Source organism: Sinocyclocheilus anshuiensis, unplaced genomic scaffold, assembly GCF_001515605.1.
Source record: "Sinocyclocheilus anshuiensis isolate Anshui unplaced genomic scaffold, SAMN03320099.WGS_v1.1 scaffold234, whole genome shotgun sequence".
Lineage (NCBI taxonomy): Eukaryota > Metazoa > Chordata > Actinopteri > Cypriniformes > Cyprinidae > Sinocyclocheilus > Sinocyclocheilus anshuiensis.
In genome coordinates, this window is record NW_015544165.1 from 583,686 (window position 1) to 603,612 (window position 19,927).

The 19,927-nt window shown below is 36.2% G+C and overlaps 1 protein-coding gene across 1 annotated transcript in view; it reads left to right on the top strand.

The window, feature by feature from the left end:
* LOC107695769 (calsyntenin-1-like) overlaps positions 1 to 19,927 on the top strand; it is a 46,206-nt gene that overhangs the window by 19,838 nt on the left and 6,441 nt on the right. The window contains exons 2-12 of the mRNA XM_016495808.1: positions 1,518 to 1,640; positions 7,867 to 8,062; positions 9,286 to 9,494; positions 9,756 to 9,905; positions 11,618 to 11,803; positions 12,012 to 12,260; positions 13,412 to 13,533; positions 13,956 to 14,118; positions 16,962 to 17,119; positions 19,468 to 19,616; positions 19,796 to 19,925. Coding sequence (XP_016351294.1) covers positions 1,518 to 1,640; positions 7,867 to 8,062; positions 9,286 to 9,494; positions 9,756 to 9,905; positions 11,618 to 11,803; positions 12,012 to 12,260; positions 13,412 to 13,533; positions 13,956 to 14,118; positions 16,962 to 17,119; positions 19,468 to 19,616; positions 19,796 to 19,925 — 1,835 coding nt within the window. The remainder of the gene's footprint in view (positions 1 to 1,517; positions 1,641 to 7,866; positions 8,063 to 9,285; positions 9,495 to 9,755; positions 9,906 to 11,617; positions 11,804 to 12,011; positions 12,261 to 13,411; positions 13,534 to 13,955; positions 14,119 to 16,961; positions 17,120 to 19,467; positions 19,617 to 19,795; positions 19,926 to 19,927) is intronic.

Genomic DNA, 19,927 nt, shown 5'->3' on the forward strand with positions numbered 1-19,927 from the left:
TTGGACAACTTTAAAGGCGATTTTCTCAATATTTAGATTTTTTTGCACCCTCAGATTCCAGATTTTCAAATAGTTGTATCTCGGCCAAATATTGTCATATCCTAATAAACCATTCATCAATGGAAAGCTTATTTATTCAGCTTTTAGATGATGTATAAATCTCAATTTCGAAAAATTGACCCTTATGACTGGTTTTGTGGTCCAGGGTCACATATATATATATATATATATATATATATGCATGCCACTTTTAGTATTGCATGTAATAAAACTTTTAATGTGTATATCTTTTTAAAAAAGAAGGTGTTCAAAACACTTTATATTTTTGGTATAATTTTGGTATTTTCATATGACTACAGACATTTAGATTTATTCATTTAGCAGTAGGGTTGGGCTGATAGACAATACCATCGTCCATCGCCGATGGCTGACAGACATCACGATGCTGAGCCCTGAAGGAGTGTATTTGGCACAGAAATACCCTCATACGTTCAACTCATTTTTTGAAACTTTGGCCATGTTTAGCATGAGAATCCAACTCTTTAACAATGCAAACAAGTCAGAATGCATGAAATAGCATCATCCTCTTTAACATTTTTATCATGTAATGTATACATTTACTCTAATTCTTATTACTCTAATTGGTAATATTGTTAGATCCTTTATGAAAATGTGTTTCTCATCATTTTCTCAATCACTTAATGTAATAAATGTTTAAATATACTCTAATTCTGTACTTTGGGACTGCTAAGACCATGAAAAATAAGCAATATACACAGTAACTAGTGACAGGTATTTTGCATTATAGCTCATACTAAATTGTGTACTAGGAGTTTGTATTGTCCAATTAGTATCCAATAACTCTCTGTTTATAATTATGGTTAAGGATCGGCTAAGTGCTCGCTGAAGAGCTATGTCTTTTAGCTTTGTTTTGAAAGGCGTGTTTCTTAACAGCTGATTCAGGCAGACAGCCTTGTGGATGGACCCTGCTGTTGACGACATCAGTCTGCTGAGCTCATTTTGTTTCCCTGCGGCCTCCTGCTTCCTGCCGCACACAATGAGATCAGCACTGCAGGAGTATCCCCTTTCACCCAGCAACTGCTGATGTACTCACATTTCGGGTTCAGGCACTGATTAGCCGTTGAAGAGAGCAATCTGCCCTTCACATCAACCTCTGCGTCCAGACAGTGCAGTTACTGCAGTGTTTCTGCAGTCTGAAGCTAAAGCACACTGTATCTGTCCTCTCTGCTTTCAGAGCTCAAAGTCTTCAGTCAACACTAATGAGCTGCTGAGCTTCTGCTTGCTCTCAGCCCGAACAAACTGCGGCGGCAAATGCCACTGCGCACTACTTCTGCGTTATATCAGTGTGTGATTTTGTGCTCTGGCTTTAAGCTGGCGTACAGTTGTGCTGAAACATGCATCCTCACAGAAAACCAAAATAATTGGTTGTTGTCTGGGCTTGGTTTTATTCAGCAATAAAATAAACTTCTTCTTTCCTGTTTTTTCCCCGCCAACAGTAAATAAGCACAAGCCATGGATTGAGACCACGTATCATGGTATCGTAACGGAAAATGACGACAAAGTTCTCCTGGACCCTCCGCTGATAGCCTTGGATAAAGATGCCCCGTTGCGCTATGCAGGTAAGATCCTCCATCTTCTGGTCTCAAATGAGGCTGTCAGCCATTTTGCTTCCTCATGCTTTCCAAACCATAAAGAGATAGTTCACCTAAAAATGAAAGTTCTGTCTTCATTTCTTCCATAAAAAGGATTTTCATAAAATGTGCTTTTCTGTGTAATGAAAGTGAATGGGAACTGGGGCTGTCAAGCTCCAAAATGACTAAAAAGCACCATAAAATTGTCATAAAAGCAGTTCATATGGTTTGAGCATCATATTCCAAGACTTTTTAAGCCAAACAATAGCTTTGTGGGACAATTTCCCCTTTGCTACAGAGTTATCATTAACTAAAACTAAAACCATTAAAAAATGCATGATTTGAAATCATTAACTGAAATAAAATAAAAAATACAAACTTTTTATTTTATTTCAGCATGTTGCCAATGCAACTTTTCTCAACTTCCTCATATGATGCTTTTAACTGTTTATTTCATTTATTTATTTTTTTGTCATATTGAACTTTGACAGCCTCAGTGCCCATTCACTTACATTACACGGCTTTGTGGGACAATTTCTCCTTTGCTACAGAGTTATCATTAACTAAAACTAAAACCATTAAAAAATGCATTATTTGAAATCATTAACTGAAATAAAATAAAAAATAAAAACTTTTTATTTTATTTCAGCATGTTGCCAATGCAACTTTTCTCAACTTCCTCATATGATGCTTTTAACTGTTTATTTCATTTATTTATTTTTTTGTCATATTGAACTTTGACAGCCTCAGTGCCCATTCACTTACATTACACGAAAACAAGTGAGCAGGAGAATCTTTAAAAATGCACCGTTTACACAGAAGTTATCATACAACTTTGGAACAACATGAGGGAGACTCATGACAGAATTTTTATCATAAGAAGTGTGTTGCAGTGAGGACCGTGGAGTATATGCACCCGATTTGTCTCCAGTTATTAAAGCTGTCAAATATTGATGTTATTCATGAAATGATGAAATGATGTTATTCATGTTTTCATAGAAAAGTCAGCAGAAGTTTTGTCCCTAGACATTTAGCAGTAGAGTACAAAACTGAATTTCTAAAACACTGGGTTCCACTGATCCCTACAAAATCCTGGTGCGAGCTATGATGGATGTTGGTGGTGTGCTTTTCCCTTATCTTTTTTCCACATATTGGATATAATACGTTAGAAGACCCAATTGAGGCATTTTTAAGCATGTTGGAGTAATAAGCTCATATTTAATTAGTACAGATGAAGATAGGCAGTCTATAAACCCCTCATTTTATTAAATTGCCCCTCTCCTGTTCACCAGGCAGCTAGTCGCCAGACTTCTAGAGCTCTTCTGATATCAAGATCAATGAAATTTCTTCTTACTCGGCTTGTTTCCTGTGAGAGGGAATGTGCAGCCCTAGCATTGGCTCTGGCCATTTTTAATCACTTAGCGATTTACTATGACCTTGTTTCAAATCTCTTCATGCAGTGGTCCATTGTCAATGCACTCCCTCCTTTCTCGCGGTTTTAGTTCCAGTCCTTGTTATTCTCCTGGTGCACCCTGAATATGGGACACTGCTATCAAATTAGTGGCAAACATTTGGGAGAAAGATGGGTCCACAAGCACTAATGTGGTTTACCTTGAGTTATTTGTATAAATATTAAAGCACTTAGGTCATTTTTCACTGATAATCTTCCCCTCAAGCCGTAGCACCTCATAAATATATAATTCCTCCGATAGTTCATAAGTAAGTCATTTCAGTAAGCTTTGTTTGTGTGAGCCAGCAGTGAGAGTGCAGACATTTGGCACACTGATTATATTAACAAGCTTTCTTAAATTCACTTTGAAGCATCACATGGCTGTGTGGGTGACTGGCGCATTCTTAGCATCTCTGGTGCCATGCTGACTAACTCACTTTACTCTGATCAGGGAGCTTAGCAAAAGTCTCACAGAACTGGTGTGCCATTTACATTCATTTAAACCAGACCATGTTGCTAAAGCTAACCTGAGAACTGTTGAGGTACACAAGCATCCAAGTTGGGCTGCACAATTAATCGAATTTCTAATCGCAATTACAATTACGGATGCCACAATTGCATAATCGTTCAAAGCAGCAGTTAATCGTTCAAAGTCCACTTATGTTATTCTGCATGCTTAAGATGCTTTTTTTCTTTCTACGTTATCTTAAGGGTTTTTCCATTGTTTTAATTTGAGTTTTAGTATAACATTATAATACCATGCATAGTTTGACTTTTTTATTTAAAGAAACCAATCCAATGTATAGTTGACATTTGAGGCTTAATACTATAGAAAAGCAATAAAAGTTTTTCAGTTAGTGTTTTCAGCTTGTTTATTTTCCTATAAAAATATGGCATGCAGTTGCTTCAAACAAAGGTGTAAACATAATTTAATCATAGTTAATAATCGCAATTACAATTTCAAAGGAATAATCGACAATTATGATTTTTGTCATAATCGTGCAGCCCTACATCCAAGTAGCTTTTCATTAATGTCAGAAATTTACTTATTGTATTGTTTTGGAAAAAATGTCATTTTAATCATTTAAATACTATATACGTTTTATTAACCATTTTCTATTTGTTTAATTATATTTGTATATATTTATTGTTGCATTATTTTTATGGATTTAATATATATATAACATCATATAATTCATAGCAAAGGCATTTTTGTTCCCAAAATTTGAAATCTCTATGGATTTATTTAGTGTATATGAAAAGTTGCTTCAAAAAGGGTACAGTGTCCCATTAGGGGCAGACATGCAGCATCATGATCAATGTTCTGCTGGCCTTTTATAAACCAGCTCCAAGCATCGATTTCCACTGCAGACATGATGTAGTCTATAGAGAGCTCTTACATTCCTATCAGATCCTATCAGACTATTCAGTGCCAGCTCGTTGTCAATTTCAATATTTCCTCTGAATCATTGTGAGCGAGTCCTTTAACTTTTTCAGAACTCTAAAACTTAAATGCTTAGGCAGTAATGAAGCAGCAAATCAAATAAACAATTAAGCCCCTCCGCTAGTCTTTTTTTTTCTCACTTCTCTGCTATTGTTACATCTTCATCGATTCCTCTGTGCAATATAGCAGTCTGAGGGAACGAATCAATATTCATTGTGTTTTGCCTGATGGGAAATGGAAGGTTATTGGAGTTGGCACTTGGCATGCAGGCTGAAGCGCCAGTCTGGGTTTTAGGGGAAGTGTGGGGATGTACAGTCATTAAAGCTCCAGAATGCACTGATGAGGCACAAAGATTCCATCGCATGACTTGCTCTGAACAGCAGATAAATCCAGCAAATCCATCTCTAATTGTGAGGGTAAAAACAGGGTGGACAGGTCCACCAGCAGAGGGCACTGATAGGGTCAAACTGGACCCTTTAGCAGTCAGCCAAGCAGAAGTTTTTTTCCCCTTCTTTTTTTCTTTTTTTTAATAAAGTCAGCTAATTTAAGTGCTGATACTACTATAAAAACATTTTTGGCTAACTCTTATTCTTTCATATGGTTGTGCCATTCATTGTTTTAAACTTAACAGGAACTCTTTGGCAATTTCCTCCAGTGGTCAAGGCTGTTTTTGGTGTTTCTGTGACTGTTAATGTGGACTCATCAAAGTATATGGTTTCATGTTGTATACAGTCATAATAGGGCTCAGAATACCCTCAGAATTGGCATGATGCAGATTGCTACGAATGTTAGGGTCTGTGAGATATTGTCTCACATTTGCAGTGCAAAGAGGCTAAAAGCGATCTGTACTAGGGCTGGGTGATACAGCAAAAAAAATTTGAAGCATAATTTTCAATATAATAATTTATGCATTTAGCAGACGCTTTTATCCAAAGCGACTTACAGTGCATTCAGGCTATACATTTTTTACCTGTATGTATGTATGTATGTATGTATATATCAGAGCATGTGAGCGAAGCTACGTTTTCCGCTCTATGGACGTGCGCTCCACTCAGTCGCTCTAACCGCCCAAGCAAGCGCTCCGTTAATATTCCGCTCACGCTCGCCGTAAACCAATTCCCGCTCAGATCCCGCTCCGTTCTGTAAAGAACAAATTTGCGTTGTTGTGTGTGTGGAGAGACTCTCTTCCTCACAGACTCCGTCCGGTGTGTATATATATATATATATATATATGCATTTGCCCTAAAATGTCTTTTTTATTTTATTTGCATTATTTTTATTTATTGTATTTTAACATTTTGTTTAAATTAATTTTATTATTTTTTTATTTATTTAATTAACTTACTGTATTTTATACCTCTTGGATTAAACATTTTTCATTTGTTTGGTTAGAAATAATAGTAAAAGAAATAAGAGTATCGAGAGTATTTACTTACACATCTCTTTAAAACATTCAAATATAGGAAAAATATAATTGTGAACATTTTTTTAGTGATGATGCAAATGTACTGATGAATCTGAGTTTTGAATCAATTCACTGAAATGGACAGGTCGAACCGATTCATGGAAATGAGTCCCAACTTTAATGGCATTTTTTTAAAGTCAGAGGCACTATTAAATCATATATGTCCCTATGCTCTCATAAAGAGGTTGTGACACACTCTTCAAGAATCTTAATGGCCAAGTTAAAAGCACATTAAAATAGTTTATATATTCACAGTGTTGTTTAATTTTATATTGCAGCAGAGTGATCATAAATATTCAATATATCTCGCCCAACCCTAATCTCTACTAATGTGAAAAGTCAAATGAGGTATTTTGAGTCCTCGGCTGCTTCTGTGACATCTGTCTTCTCTTTCTTGTCTCTGTGTTTCTGTGCATCTCGTTCTTTCTCTGACTGACCTGGGTTTATCTTTTCTCCCTTCTTGTAGAGAGTTTTGAGGTGACCTTCACCAAAGAAGGTGATGATGGGCTCTTTCTACTGCCTTGTAATCGTTTTATTAACCCACTAACGCAAATACAAAAGAAATCGGCACTTCACACGGAAACTCCTATCATGCTCTTTTTAATCTCTTCCCAGCTCTTCTTCTTTTTGGTTTTGTTTTCTGTTTTCTCTCACCTTTGAATTTGTTGGAAATGGATGCAACTGGATGATAAGTGTGATACGGGGATAACAGAATCTAGAAATATCTATGCATGAGACATCCACTGAAGTTTGCAGATCCTAACAGTACTTCAGCTCCAAAACAGAAAAAAATTGTCTTCTGAAAGTTTGTTTTCAGAGACATCCTCTTTGTAAAGTACCTTTTAGGGGTTCACGTTTAGCACTACAGATCTTAAATCTGTGAGACTCTGACGCTCCAGAGTTCAGTTCCTTCTCAAAAACGACATTGCTGAGATTGTTAAATGATGCAAACTCTCTGCTGTCCGGTCTGTGGTGTTGGTTTGATCTCTAGTTCGAGCCTCTTCACCCTCTCCTCCACTAATCTGAAATACACGCATGGCAACTACTGCTGGTTGATGTGGATGTCAAGCAAATGGATATTTCTAACCCCAGCTCTCATCCAGCCTTTAAGTTTACTGCCTCTGCTCTTTTGTTGTTTTATTGTTTAATTCTTTCAGTTTTTTAAAGGTTTAAGAGAGACAACATTGCACAGGAAGACTTCCTTCATGCCCAAATCTAGTTTTAAGGGGGAATTTAAACTCCAAATGAGGGTTTTTTGCTTGTTTGTTTGTATATTTGCTTTGATTTGTGAAATTCTGATAGGATGCTGGATCTCTGTCATAAATCCTTCTCATCGTCCCATGATTAACTTAACACTTTAACCTTGCTTTCTTGTTTAAATGTGTTATTTGTAACCAAAAATCTGCATTAAACACCTTAAGTACTTCTTTAAATATGTTATGCTATTAAATACAACAGATATCTGTTCATTGGTTCATATCATTTCCTTCCTGTCCTTGTATATTAAGTATTCCTGTGAAATGCCTATCCACATTCTGGGTTTCTTACTGCATGACTGGATGCAATGTGATCAAATGGCTTGGACCAGACACTCAGTATCCCCCTTTTAACTCTCCCTTCCACTTCCCCAAATACTCACCCCATCCCACAGTGCTTCTGGCTTCCTCCACAGACACCTTCACCTCCCACCTCCCCTCAGTGTTTCAATCCCTTTGGCTGCCAAACCAACTTTGGCTGTTCTTATTTGAGTGTGGCGTGTTATTAGTTTGGTTGTGGGTTTCTTTTATCTCATGAACAGCAGTTGGCGCTTCGGCTCACGGGTGGGCTTGACTAAACACGCGTGTGCCGTTTTCAGGGGAGATCTGCGGCTTCAGGATTCATGGGCAGAACGTGCCGTTTGAGGCGGTGGTGTTGGATAAGTCCACTGGCGAGGGCATGATCCGGGCCAAGGATAAACTGGATTGTGAGCTGCAAAAGGAGCATACCTTCACCATTCAGGCCTATGACTGTGGAGAGGGACCTGATGGCGGCAACATGAAGAAATCTCACAAGTGCGTATCTGGTTTGGCAGATTTTAATGATAAAATAGAGAGTACTGGAAATAATGGTGGGAATGGCACCAGAATGGAGCCAAAATGGTTCGCATAAGCATCCTAGTTGCTTCAAAGTGTCAAAATGTGATTAAAAGTGTGGCGTTGGTAAGATTTTTGCATGTATTTGATCAAAAATGCAGCAAATATTGTGAAATATTAGAATCGTTTAAAGGTGACATATCATGAAAATCTGACTTTTCCAGGTTTTAAGTGCTATAATCAGGTCCCCGTATAAGTGATTTGGCGCTCAATAAACATTTTTTATTTGAATTATTATCAATGTTGAAAACAGTTGTGCTGCTTAATATTTTTCTGGAAACCATGACGTGTTTTTTTTTTCCAAGACTCATTTGTAACTTTGTATCTTTTATAACATTATAAATGTCTTTACTGTCACTTTTGATAAGTTTAATGCATCTTTGCTGATTAAAATGATTAATTTTGTTTAAAAAAATTCTTATTGACCCCAAACTTTTGAACGTTGTGTATATGATATGATGTATATGCAAATAAAACAAAAATTATTGAAGCATGATTTACAAGAAAATGCTATTCCAGTTTTCCTTCTTCAAAATTTCACACTTAATTCAACATGTTGCTTGCTGTTTCTTTGTAATTGTGAAATTTACTAGCAATTTCTGAGTGAAAAGTTTCTACACCATTTCTTTTCAGTGTAACAAATAATGAATGAATTTCCATAAACACTATGGTTAAGTCAGCTGTAAGTTAAGTTTTACATTAGATGCATACAAGATTTGCTGTACACAACAACTTGATATTAATAAAATTCAGCATTGAAAAATTACATAATTTAGTAAACCTATTCTATTCTATTCTATTCCCACTTGTAGTTAAATTAAAAAAGGTAAAGGCCAGACACCATTTATTTGTTTAGATCTATCATGTATATAGAGAACATCTAGAGATTCATTTGACCCGTGCTTTTTATTTGATATTGTGTTTTAATTTCTTTTTTTATTATTTGTGGCATTCAGCAGCCATATACCCATGATATCACATTTGAAATATTACAACACTGGAGGGTCCTGTGAAAGACTGTGTCCCATTAGATCATGCATAAATGAATCATCCATCTGTTAACAATCAAGACTTGCGTCACTGGCATGCTTATTCCTGCTTGTCCAATTCAAGTTTATTAATCAAGCTTTGATGTCCCCTAGGGCTACCGTCCACATCCAAGTGAATGACATGAATGAGTATTCACCGGTGTTCAAAGAGAAGTCCTACAAAGCCACAGTGATCGAGGGCAAAAAGTATGACAGCATCCTGAAAGTGGAGGCTGTGGACGCTGACTGCTCTTTCCAGTTCAGTCAGATCTGCAGCTATGAGATTGTCACCCCAGATGTGCCCTTTACCATTGACAAGGATGGTAAGTGCTGCCAATTCAAATCTCCTGCCAAAACTCCAAGTTATATCCCTACCAGTGATATTGACATCTAGATCATTGTTATTCATGTGCCTATAAAAATTGATTTGTGGAAACAAGCAGCCATTTTAGAATCAGTAGCATACCTAATGTTGACATTAGCAATCTGTCACCTTGAGTTCTGGCCTGAATTTAAGCATGATAATTTCAATTTGGCTTACCTAGCTGGTGAGGTCATTGCTTGTTAATTCTCCTTATAAACAGGCAACATCAAGAACACAGAGAAGCTGAACTACAGCAAGGAACGCATGTATAAACTCACCGTGACTGCATATGACTGCGGTAAAAACCGTGCGTCTGAGGACGTTCTTGTGAAAATCAACATCAAGCCCACCTGCAAACCAAGCTGGCAAGGTATCAAAGAACTCTGGATCTTTTGTCCCTCATACACTCAAGCAAACGCAGGTGTATTATTTTGTGGTTTAAAGCTGGAAAGCTCAGTTATCAAGGTCAGTTTGGTTTGAGCCGATGCAAGTGCGCAACTTTGTGTTTCAACTAGTGGTTGACCGATATATCGCCAAGGCCGATATATCGGCCGATATTTGGCATTTTCAAATATCGGCATCGGCCAAAAAGTTTTTCTGTTTGGCCGATGCGTTCGAGGCGCATTTTTATTTTGACAGCGTGCCGGACTTTTATTTTGATGGCGCTGAGAACGGCAGCGCCTGAGCACACAGTGCTCACATTCTCCCTCTTGTTCGCTGTTGTCGTTAACAGTTCTGTACGGATAGAAGTCTGTCTAATAATCAGATAGAATGGTTAAACAAAGGAATTAAAATGTATACAAAAAGTATTAACAATTGCTTTTATATTATTAGTAATAGAAAGGCAAACATTATAATACTTTCTCGTTTGCCGTCAGCATTCAGCAAATATGCATTTACATCATTTAAACAAATCTTTGAATGGCTAATGAAAATTTTATTTCACAAACCTTGCAAACTTAAGTCGAATCCAGTTGTGAGATCTTGTGAAGTGTGCATGTGACCTGCATGATCGCGTGTTCTCTGCGTGACTTTCGGTCTGTGCAAAATTAATGCTTTAAACATTAAATTCGTGATGTCAAATTATGCTGCGCTTTATGCATTTGCCCACTGTAGGGCTGCACGATTAATCGCATGCGATATTTAACGCGCATCTTATCAGTAAAGCCGGTTCTGTAATCAGCGGCTCGGCATCGGCTGTCAAAAAAACAATATCGGTCGACCACTAGTTTCAACATGTTGTTTGTGTACATGGTAACAGTTTAAAAGCCAAATCCACCATTATCACTAATAGTTCAAAACTATCTGTTAGAGCTGTCCATCCATAAAAAAATGTTAAAGTAAAAAAAAAAAAGAAGAAGGTTGTTTGCTGTTGGTTTTATGTTAACTAATGTTAATGTATACATACAACGTTTCATGTTAAAATATTTAACAATACACTACTGTTCAGATGTTTGGGGTCGGTAAGATAATTTTATGTATTTATTTTTTTTGCAAGAAATCAGTACATTTACTTATTGACATATTTATTTTATTCAGCAAGGATGCATTAAATTGATAAAAAAATGTTCCAAAAGATTTCTATTTCAAATTAATGCTGTTCTTTTGAATTTTCTATTCATCAAATGAAACCTGAATTCCATAGAAATATTAAGCATCATAACTCTTTTTGACATTTCTTTTTATTATGAATGTTTCTTGAGCACCAAATCAGCATATTAGGATGATTTCTGAAGAATCATGTGACACTGAAGACTGGAGTAAAAAAAAAATCAGCTTTGCATCACAGGAATAAATTACTTATTAAAATATATAAAAATAGGAAACGGTTATTTTAAATTGTAATAATATTTCACAACAATACTGTTTTTACTTTGTTTTTGATCAAATAAAAGCAGTTTTTTGTTTTTCAAAATCATACCGATCCCAAACTTTTGAATGTTGTTATTATATGTAAATCATATATTAAGTATTGTTCATTCTTAACTAGTATTAGCATGTACAACCTTATTGTAAAGTGTTACTAAATATTCGTTGTGAGTCTGTTTTGTGAATGACACATTTTCTCTTTGATGTTGATAGGATTTAATAAAAGGATTGAATATGAGCCTGGTACAGGAAGTCTAGCCCTGTTCCCCAGCATGCACCTGGAGACCTGCGAGGAGCCAATCACCTCCATTCAGGTCAGCATCATGCTGGAGACTAATCACATCGGCAAGGGTTGTGACCGTGACACGTACTCCGAAAAATCCCTGCACAAGCTGTGCGGTGAGTCCAGACATCCTTATTGTTATTGAGTTACATTAACATCAAGATGATTAAATGTGCTTATTACATTAAGCAACTCAAGTGTAAACTATTTTAGACTAATTTACATAATCGTATTACCTCCATAATCACACAGGCACATGCTGAACCATGATGCAAACAATGTTTTGGGATACTCTAATGAATAACTGTTTGTGTGCCCATCCAGGTGCCAGCGCTGGCACTGTGGAGCTGTTGCCTGCTCCCAGCAACTCTGCCAACTGGACTGTTGGCTTGCCCACTGACAACGGGCACGACAGCGATCAGGTGTTTGAGTTTAATGGCACCCAGGCCATCAAGGTCCCTGAGGGTGTGGTGAGCACCACCCTGAAAGAGCCCTTCACCATCTCAGTGTGGATGAGACACGGACCTGGAGGCAGGGAGAAGGAGACCATACTCTGCAACACTGACAAGACCGGTAATGACATTCACACACTGACAGGACTGAGAGGGATGTGTTATTTGTGTGTCCTCTTCATGTTTTTACTTCAGTATGGCTGTCAAAATCATCATGTTATTTCATGCGATTAATTGAATGTGTTATTAACACTGTTAACACATTTATTTAATTTAACACTATAATGGATAAAGTGATGTACTTGACCGCACTGTTTTATTGCGGCTTTTTATTTTTTTCATCTGTTATTTTATTTCTGTTATTATTATTGTTGTTGTATTTTAGTTTCATCTCATGATATCTATCTACCAGGCATTATGTGGAGTATTACAAAAAATAATCACTTTAATAATTCCTTTTGTTGGTTTTATGTAAATGTATATATGTACATAAATATACACAACTGTTCAAAAGTGTGGGGTCAATAATTTTTTAAGAAATGAATACATTTTTCAGCAAGGATGCATTGAATTGTTTAAATGTGACAGTAAAGACATTTCTTATTATTTTTTTTAATTTTTTTTAATTTGTCTGTTTGTCACATTTTATGTGTGATATTCCAAAAAAATAATCACTTATAATCTTTTTTCAAATGTAAAGTGTTCCAGGGTTATTTGCATTCAAACACGCACACACATATTCTGAAATGCGCGTCATTACACAAATTGCTGTATTGTTTTGTTTTCTTTCCTTTAAAAGGAATGGAATGCATTAACTACAAAAGAAAAACATAATGTTTGAAAATATATAACAATATATTTAGCAATGCTGTAAAAATTTAACTGGAGTAGCATTTCATTATGTTTTTGAAGGTTATGCAAGGGTTGCTTGTAGTAGTTCTGTGAAATGGGAATCTCACTCTCTGGTCATTGAAGCTAAATTCCCAGTGCTAGAAAAAGCTCATCAGCTGGCCCTTATGTAAGACTGATTACATCACAGTTATGCCCCCATTTATGGGAAATTGCTCAATGTTTTCTAGGAGAGTGTGGCTGCAGCAATCCTTGCATACTTGGATATGTGTACAGTGCACATTAAATCTGTTTATCCGCATTTGAGTGTGGAAAACTCACAAATTTGTAACATGCAATCTGTCATGTGATAAACAAGTGTATTAACATGAATTATCATTGACAGAAGTGTGGTTTTTATTCTTGTATATGTGTCTTCTGCAGAGATGAACAGGCACCACTATTCCCTGTACGTACACAACTGTCGTCTAGTGCTGCTGCTGCGTCAGGAACCCACCGAATCCGAGAACTACAAACCAGCTGAATTCCACTGGAAACTCGATCAAGTGAGTCAACTTGAGCCTCTTCAGAAGCACTCAGTTTTGAAAGACGCATTTGTGTTATTAAATGCTATGTTTAGCTACTAGTAGTGAATAGGTCACATCATGTGTTGAATTAGGGTGTAAACATACTTAAGTAAAGCTGTTGATCCATAACATTCTCTTTCTAAATAGTCCATATTACACTTTCTACCAGTAAAAATGCAATTTTTATACATGAAAATATATGCATGCCAAATTGTATTTTAGGAAGGGGGTTGCTTGCTAGAGCATTGTCATAACTGAGGGTCCTTAGCATTAAAAACATTAAAATACCTGCTTTAAGCAAACTTAACTGTACATTTAGGGAGGCACAAGTTTTTCTGAATGCTTTAGCTGATGCAATCTGTAGTTAAACCGAGGCCCTGATCTAGTGTCTCTCCTCCCAGGTGTGTGATAAAGAATGGCATCACTATGTGTTGAACATCGAGTTCCCAACAGTGACTTTGTTTGTGGATGGTGCCACCTTTGAGCCCTTCCTGGTCACGGAGGATTCCCCTCTGCATGCCTCCAAGATCGAAACCCAGCTCACCATCGGCGCCTGCTGGCAAGGTACTCTCGCTAATGATTTATTGATTCTCTTCACACACAATGATGCAACCTCAGGTTTAGACTTGAAAGCTCTTTGTCGCCATCTGCAGTTGAAATTTAAGCATGCTCTGTATTAGTAAGTAGTTTGTCTTCGCAATTTGTAGAGTTGCTTATTTCAAATCCCCAGTCATAGATGTAATATGAAATTTTTAACATGTCAGGAATTAGATAACCTTTTAAAGACTTCATTTAATCTAAAAATGTTTTGTGGCTTTTATTCCGTCATTTTTATACTAGTGTACTTCTAAAATTTGAATAAAAAAGAAATACAATTTTACTCTTATTATTTTTATTTAGGGTACAAGCACGAAGAACAGAAACCCTATCGTTTATGTAGGGATTTTTACTCTTATTGTTATTATTATTAAATGACAGTATTATTATTAATAACCCGTGTTGGGGGTAACGCATTACAAGTAATGCGAGTTACATAATCAGATTACTTTTTTCAAGTAACTAGTCAAGTAACGCATTACTTTACAAGAAAATATCTTTTTTTATTTTTATTTATTTTATTTGACCATTTATTCACTAACACCTCTCCTTTTCGCCATGTTGAGAGAAATTAGGAATCAGCCTGAGGCTTAATAATTTCACTCTTGGTGTGAAAGGGCCTTTACAGTTTTCAAAAATATAACTTTTGTTTTTTTGTTATTAAAAATGAATAAGAATTGTAAATAAGAATTGGTAGTTGTATTCAATATTTTTAAAATAAATTAAATTTAATCAGTTGAATTAAATACTTATATAAAATATTTATATAGTGTTTTACATATATTTGTTCAATAAAATGCTCTCTAGAATTAGAATTCTTTCTTGGCGTCTTTAATGCATGACACCATGTATCAAGTGACTTTATTTCCCTTGACTATATTGAGCCCTGGTCTTTCCCTGCTCTTCTGTCTTACCTTCACAGACCTCTCAGGACATGACAATGATACTGAGACTCTCTCAGAGACTTTGACAGGTTGCCCTTGTCTTTCCTTATCACCCCAATATGTCAAAAGAGCACGTCTATTAACGCCCTGTGCATGTGCGGTTCTTCTGCAGCGTGACGTATGGCTGCAGGAGGACCATTTATGCACAGCTTCAGTCTGCAATGGCATAACATTTGTAGCATAATGCGACTGAGACGCCATGTCATATACCCTGCCTGACTTGTTCTTCATTCTGTTTTCTTAATTCATCAGTCTAGCTCCATCTAATTTCAGTTTGCTTCCAGATCTGGAGAAGTATACAGCACACAGTATATTAGAAGCAAAACAAGTCCAACTGACCTTAGGGATCTGCATGTTTTTATGATAAATCAGAGGGTTTGGCTGCATTCCTTGCTGCAGTTTGCAGGATTATTTATGCCAGTGGTATCAGTGCAGCAGACAGTGTCTCATTTCTCACTGTGTGACCTTGCTGCCTCTGAGAGCCGCTTTACAGCATCACTCAGTGTCACATTACTGCTGAGGTCATTCTGACTGCTCCTGCATCTCTCTGTCCTTCAGACACAGTCATACTCTAGAGAGGACATTGCACACAGCTAGAAACATACTATGCTTTCATTTTCATCTTAAAGGGACTGTTCACCCAGAAATGAAAATTGTTTCAAATGTATGTGAAATTTGTACACAGTGCTTTTGCATAAAAATGTCAAGCTCCAAAAAAAGCAAAAATCATTGTAAAATAGTCCATTTGACTCATTTGTCCAAGTTAAAAAAAATTACGCATTTTTCTCTTAATTATTTTCTTAATTTATAATAAATTATAAAAAATAAAAAAAATTAATATGCTCTACAGTTCAAAACATTGGGGCCAGTAAGATTTATTTTTTATTGAATTAAAATGTTTATTCAGCAAAGACACATAAAATTGATCAAGAATGACAGCAAAGACATTTATAATATTACAAAAAATTTTTATTCCAAATAAATGGTTTTATTTTGAACTTTCTATTCATCAAAGAATCCTAAAAAATGTATCACGTTTCCACAGAAATATTAAGCAGCACAATTAGAGTGATTTATGAAGGATCATGTGAAAAAAAGCAGCTTTGCCATCACAGGAATTAATTACATTTTAAAATATATTAAAATAGAAAATGGATATTTTAAATTTTAGTAATATTTCATATTATTACTTTTTTACTTAATTTTTTGATCAAATAACCGAAGCCTTAATGAGCATAAGAGACTTTTTTCAAAAACATAAAAAAATCTTACTGACTCTGAACTTTTGAAATATTTTTTTTTTATTATTTTTTTTTTTTCAGACTGTATTTATGATGCTTTTTGGTGGGTTTTATGTCTTTTTGGAGCTTGACAGATGTGGTCACTATTAATAGTCGTGCTATAGAAGGAGCAGCGTAAGATTTTTCAAAAAAATTCTACTTGTATGTTTTATGAAATAATAACCCCATACGGCATTTGGAATGGCATAAAGAATGACCAGATTTTCCTTTTTGGGTCACCTATTCCTTAAATGTTGATAACAAGACAGTTAAAAAACACATAGCATTACCCCACTAAACCATTTAGAAATATGCAAATATGTGTAGATTTAGTCAATCATGTTTTATGTGCCACTTTCTGTTCATTCCCATTCGTTTGCCTTTTTTGTCCCACCAAAAGTTGCATGAGGCCGCAGGCCTGAATCAGGTCATCCATCATCCTGTGTGACACACCGGCCGGCACCAGCACTGAACACTTAACATGCATGACATCAGTCACACGGCCTGTGCACACTGAGCATGCTTGAGCTCAGCAGAGCGTACGTTTGGTATCTAACAGGTTCTGTCTCCCCCCGGGTTTGTGTAGGTGGCAGCGCCCTCATGACTCAGTACTTCCGGGGCAACCTGGCTGGACTCATGATCCGCTCTGGCAAACTGGAGAACAAGAAAGTTATCGACTGCCTCTACACCTGCAAGGAAGGTCTTGATGTGCAGCTTCCAGAGGAAGTAGCCTCTGCTGTGAAGGTGAGAAATGTGAATGAGTAATGTGGTCTATGTAAATGAAGTTTTAAAGAGACTGATGACCATAATGCCTTGCGAAAGCGTCAAAACGTATGATCTCTGAGAAATAACTCATGGGTATTCTACAGTGTTATTTTAGTATTATTTATTTACATTTAGACATTTACATTTAGACATTTAGCAGACGCTTTTATCCAAAGCGACTCACAAATGAGGACAATGGAAGCAATCAAAATCAACAAAAGAGCAATGATATGCAAGTGCTATAAAAAGTCTCAGTTAGCTTAATGCGGTACACGTAGCAAGGTTTTTTTTAAATCATATGATAAATAAAAAGAAAACAGATAGAATAGAAAAAGAATAGAGCAAGCTAGTGTTAGAGGCCTTTTTTGCTTTTGTTAATTGTATAATAAATAAAAGAAAACAGATAGAATACAGAAAGATTAGAGAAGCAAATGTTAGTTTTTTTTTTTGTTTTTTTTTTAAGAAAACAAGCAGTTAGTAAATAAATACAGTGCAAGTCTAAAAGGGGCAAGTTGTTTTTTTATGACCATTATAGTGTTTATTAATATTTTGAATTAGCGTTTATTTTTATATTTTCAGTTTTCATTTTTATTTTAGTTGAATTTTTAGTCATTTTGATATATGCTTTTGTCATTTTTTTTTTGTTTTTATATTAATGTTGCTTAATAGCTTTAATTTATTTTTATGTCAGATTTAGTTTTAGTGATTTTTTCATCTAATATTTTTAATATTTTAATTTTAATTCCCAAAAATTATTTTTAATGCCAATTTCTGTCATGAAACTCTAGATGGCGCAGACTGATGGATCGTTAACACAAACTGATGATATTCACAGTGTTAAACAACTTAGCAAAAGCTGATTCATGTTGCATACGCAGCCAGTGAGCTTACTGCATTACATTTAAATGGCTGGTTAGCATTCACTAGAGCATTTCGCAGCACGCTTTCAGAGTTCCTCTGAAACCCTCCACCTTCCCCAGCTCCACCTGTATAGTTCTGCTACAGGTTATTATATATGCTATTTGTGCAGCAGCAGTATGTCTTAAATACTCACAGCACTGTATCAACGTATGCATTGGCAGTAGCAAGTTCCTGTACTTGCTTTGCAGCAGCAGCAATAATCTACAAATACAGCAATAACCAACAGCAGCAGCAATTCAGCAGTGTAGCAGATCTGTTCCGCCAAGACCAAATACATTAACATTGTCATTTCCATTACCATGCTAAAATCTTCTGAGAGTTGTGTAGATAACTTGACTACTTAAATTTGTAAGGGAATTAATTATTATTAATTCATTCAGGTTTTGATAGGACTCGGATCTGAAAATCCGAAGTTCACCTGATTAAACCTCCAGATGGCTGATAGGAGCATAGCAGTGTCCGTTCATGTACTAGAAATCCCTACAGTTGTCATGATAGAAATATTTTTAATTTTTGTCAGAAGGATGGTTCACCCAGAAATTAAAATTCTGTCATCATTTATACACCTCATGTTGTTCTAAACCCTTAAGACTTTGGTTACTATTTAAAACACAAATTAGGGCTGCATGATTAAACGAAATTAAATTGCGAAGGCGATAAATCGCGATTAGGCAGAAGCTGCGATTGTCATGCATATCTGTCAGTAAAGCACGGTTCTGTGATCAGCAGTAAATCTCCATCCGAAGGCCAGAGGGTGCTTTCACGCTGAAACTCCAAATACTCCTCGCAGAAGAAACCCAGGAAATCCCTATAGCGGTTGCTGAATAAACAGAAGATTTAACTGCTTTCAATTCAACATGACTAATAAACACAAGACTACGACAATATATGGTTTATCCGAGTTCATCTTATTATCATTTTTATTATAATAAAGTATATAATAATACAATGCTAATCGACATCCTTTATCACTGCTTAGAATACTTTGAATACTTTGAAATATGTTGCGTGCCTTATTCTGTGTAAGAAGCCACATCATCTCACAGAAAGATTTATTTCAAACACTCCGATGGTTATTAGATGTGGTATTTTCACGTGCTTTCAGATGGAGCAGCATTTACTACACAGGCGAAGTTCACTGATAAGCTACGCAAACAGCTTTCATAATCGCACAACGATTTCTTCGATTTCATAATCGTGCAATTTAATTGTCTGCGATCCAAAAAGTTCACAAAGGCATCATAAAAATGAATGGTTTAACCCAAGTCTTGTGAAGAGATATGATCACTTTGTATGATGAGCAGAATTACTTTAGGTCGACATATTTAGCAGATTTAATTAAAAATGTCTTAATTTGTGTTCCCAAGGTTAATCAAATGGATATATGTTTCTCTGTCTCTCTTTAGGTGGAGTTTAACCCCAACCAGTCCTCTCTGACTCTGGAGGGAGATGACATTGAGAGCTTTGAGAAGGTCATGCAGCACATCTCCTACCTAAATTCCCGGCAGTTCCCCACCCCAGGAATCCGCCATCTGCGTGTCACCACCACTGTCAAGTTAGTTTCCATCATTTCAGTTCAGCTGCATCACTCAAGCAAGCCCCACCCACTTTGAAATATTATTGCTCCAAAATAACACAGAAAAGCTAATAATGAAACAAAAGTAATCTATTCATACTTTTAGTACACTTATAATGATGAATGTATTATGCTTTATCTCCTTTGTGATTCTTTAGATGCTTCAATGAGGAGACGTGCATCTCTGTGCCTGACTCTGAAGGCTGCGTGATGGTTCTCCAGCCAGAGGAGCCAAAGATCAGCCTCAGTGGAATTGACCATTTTGCCCGTGGAGCAGCTGAATTTGAGAG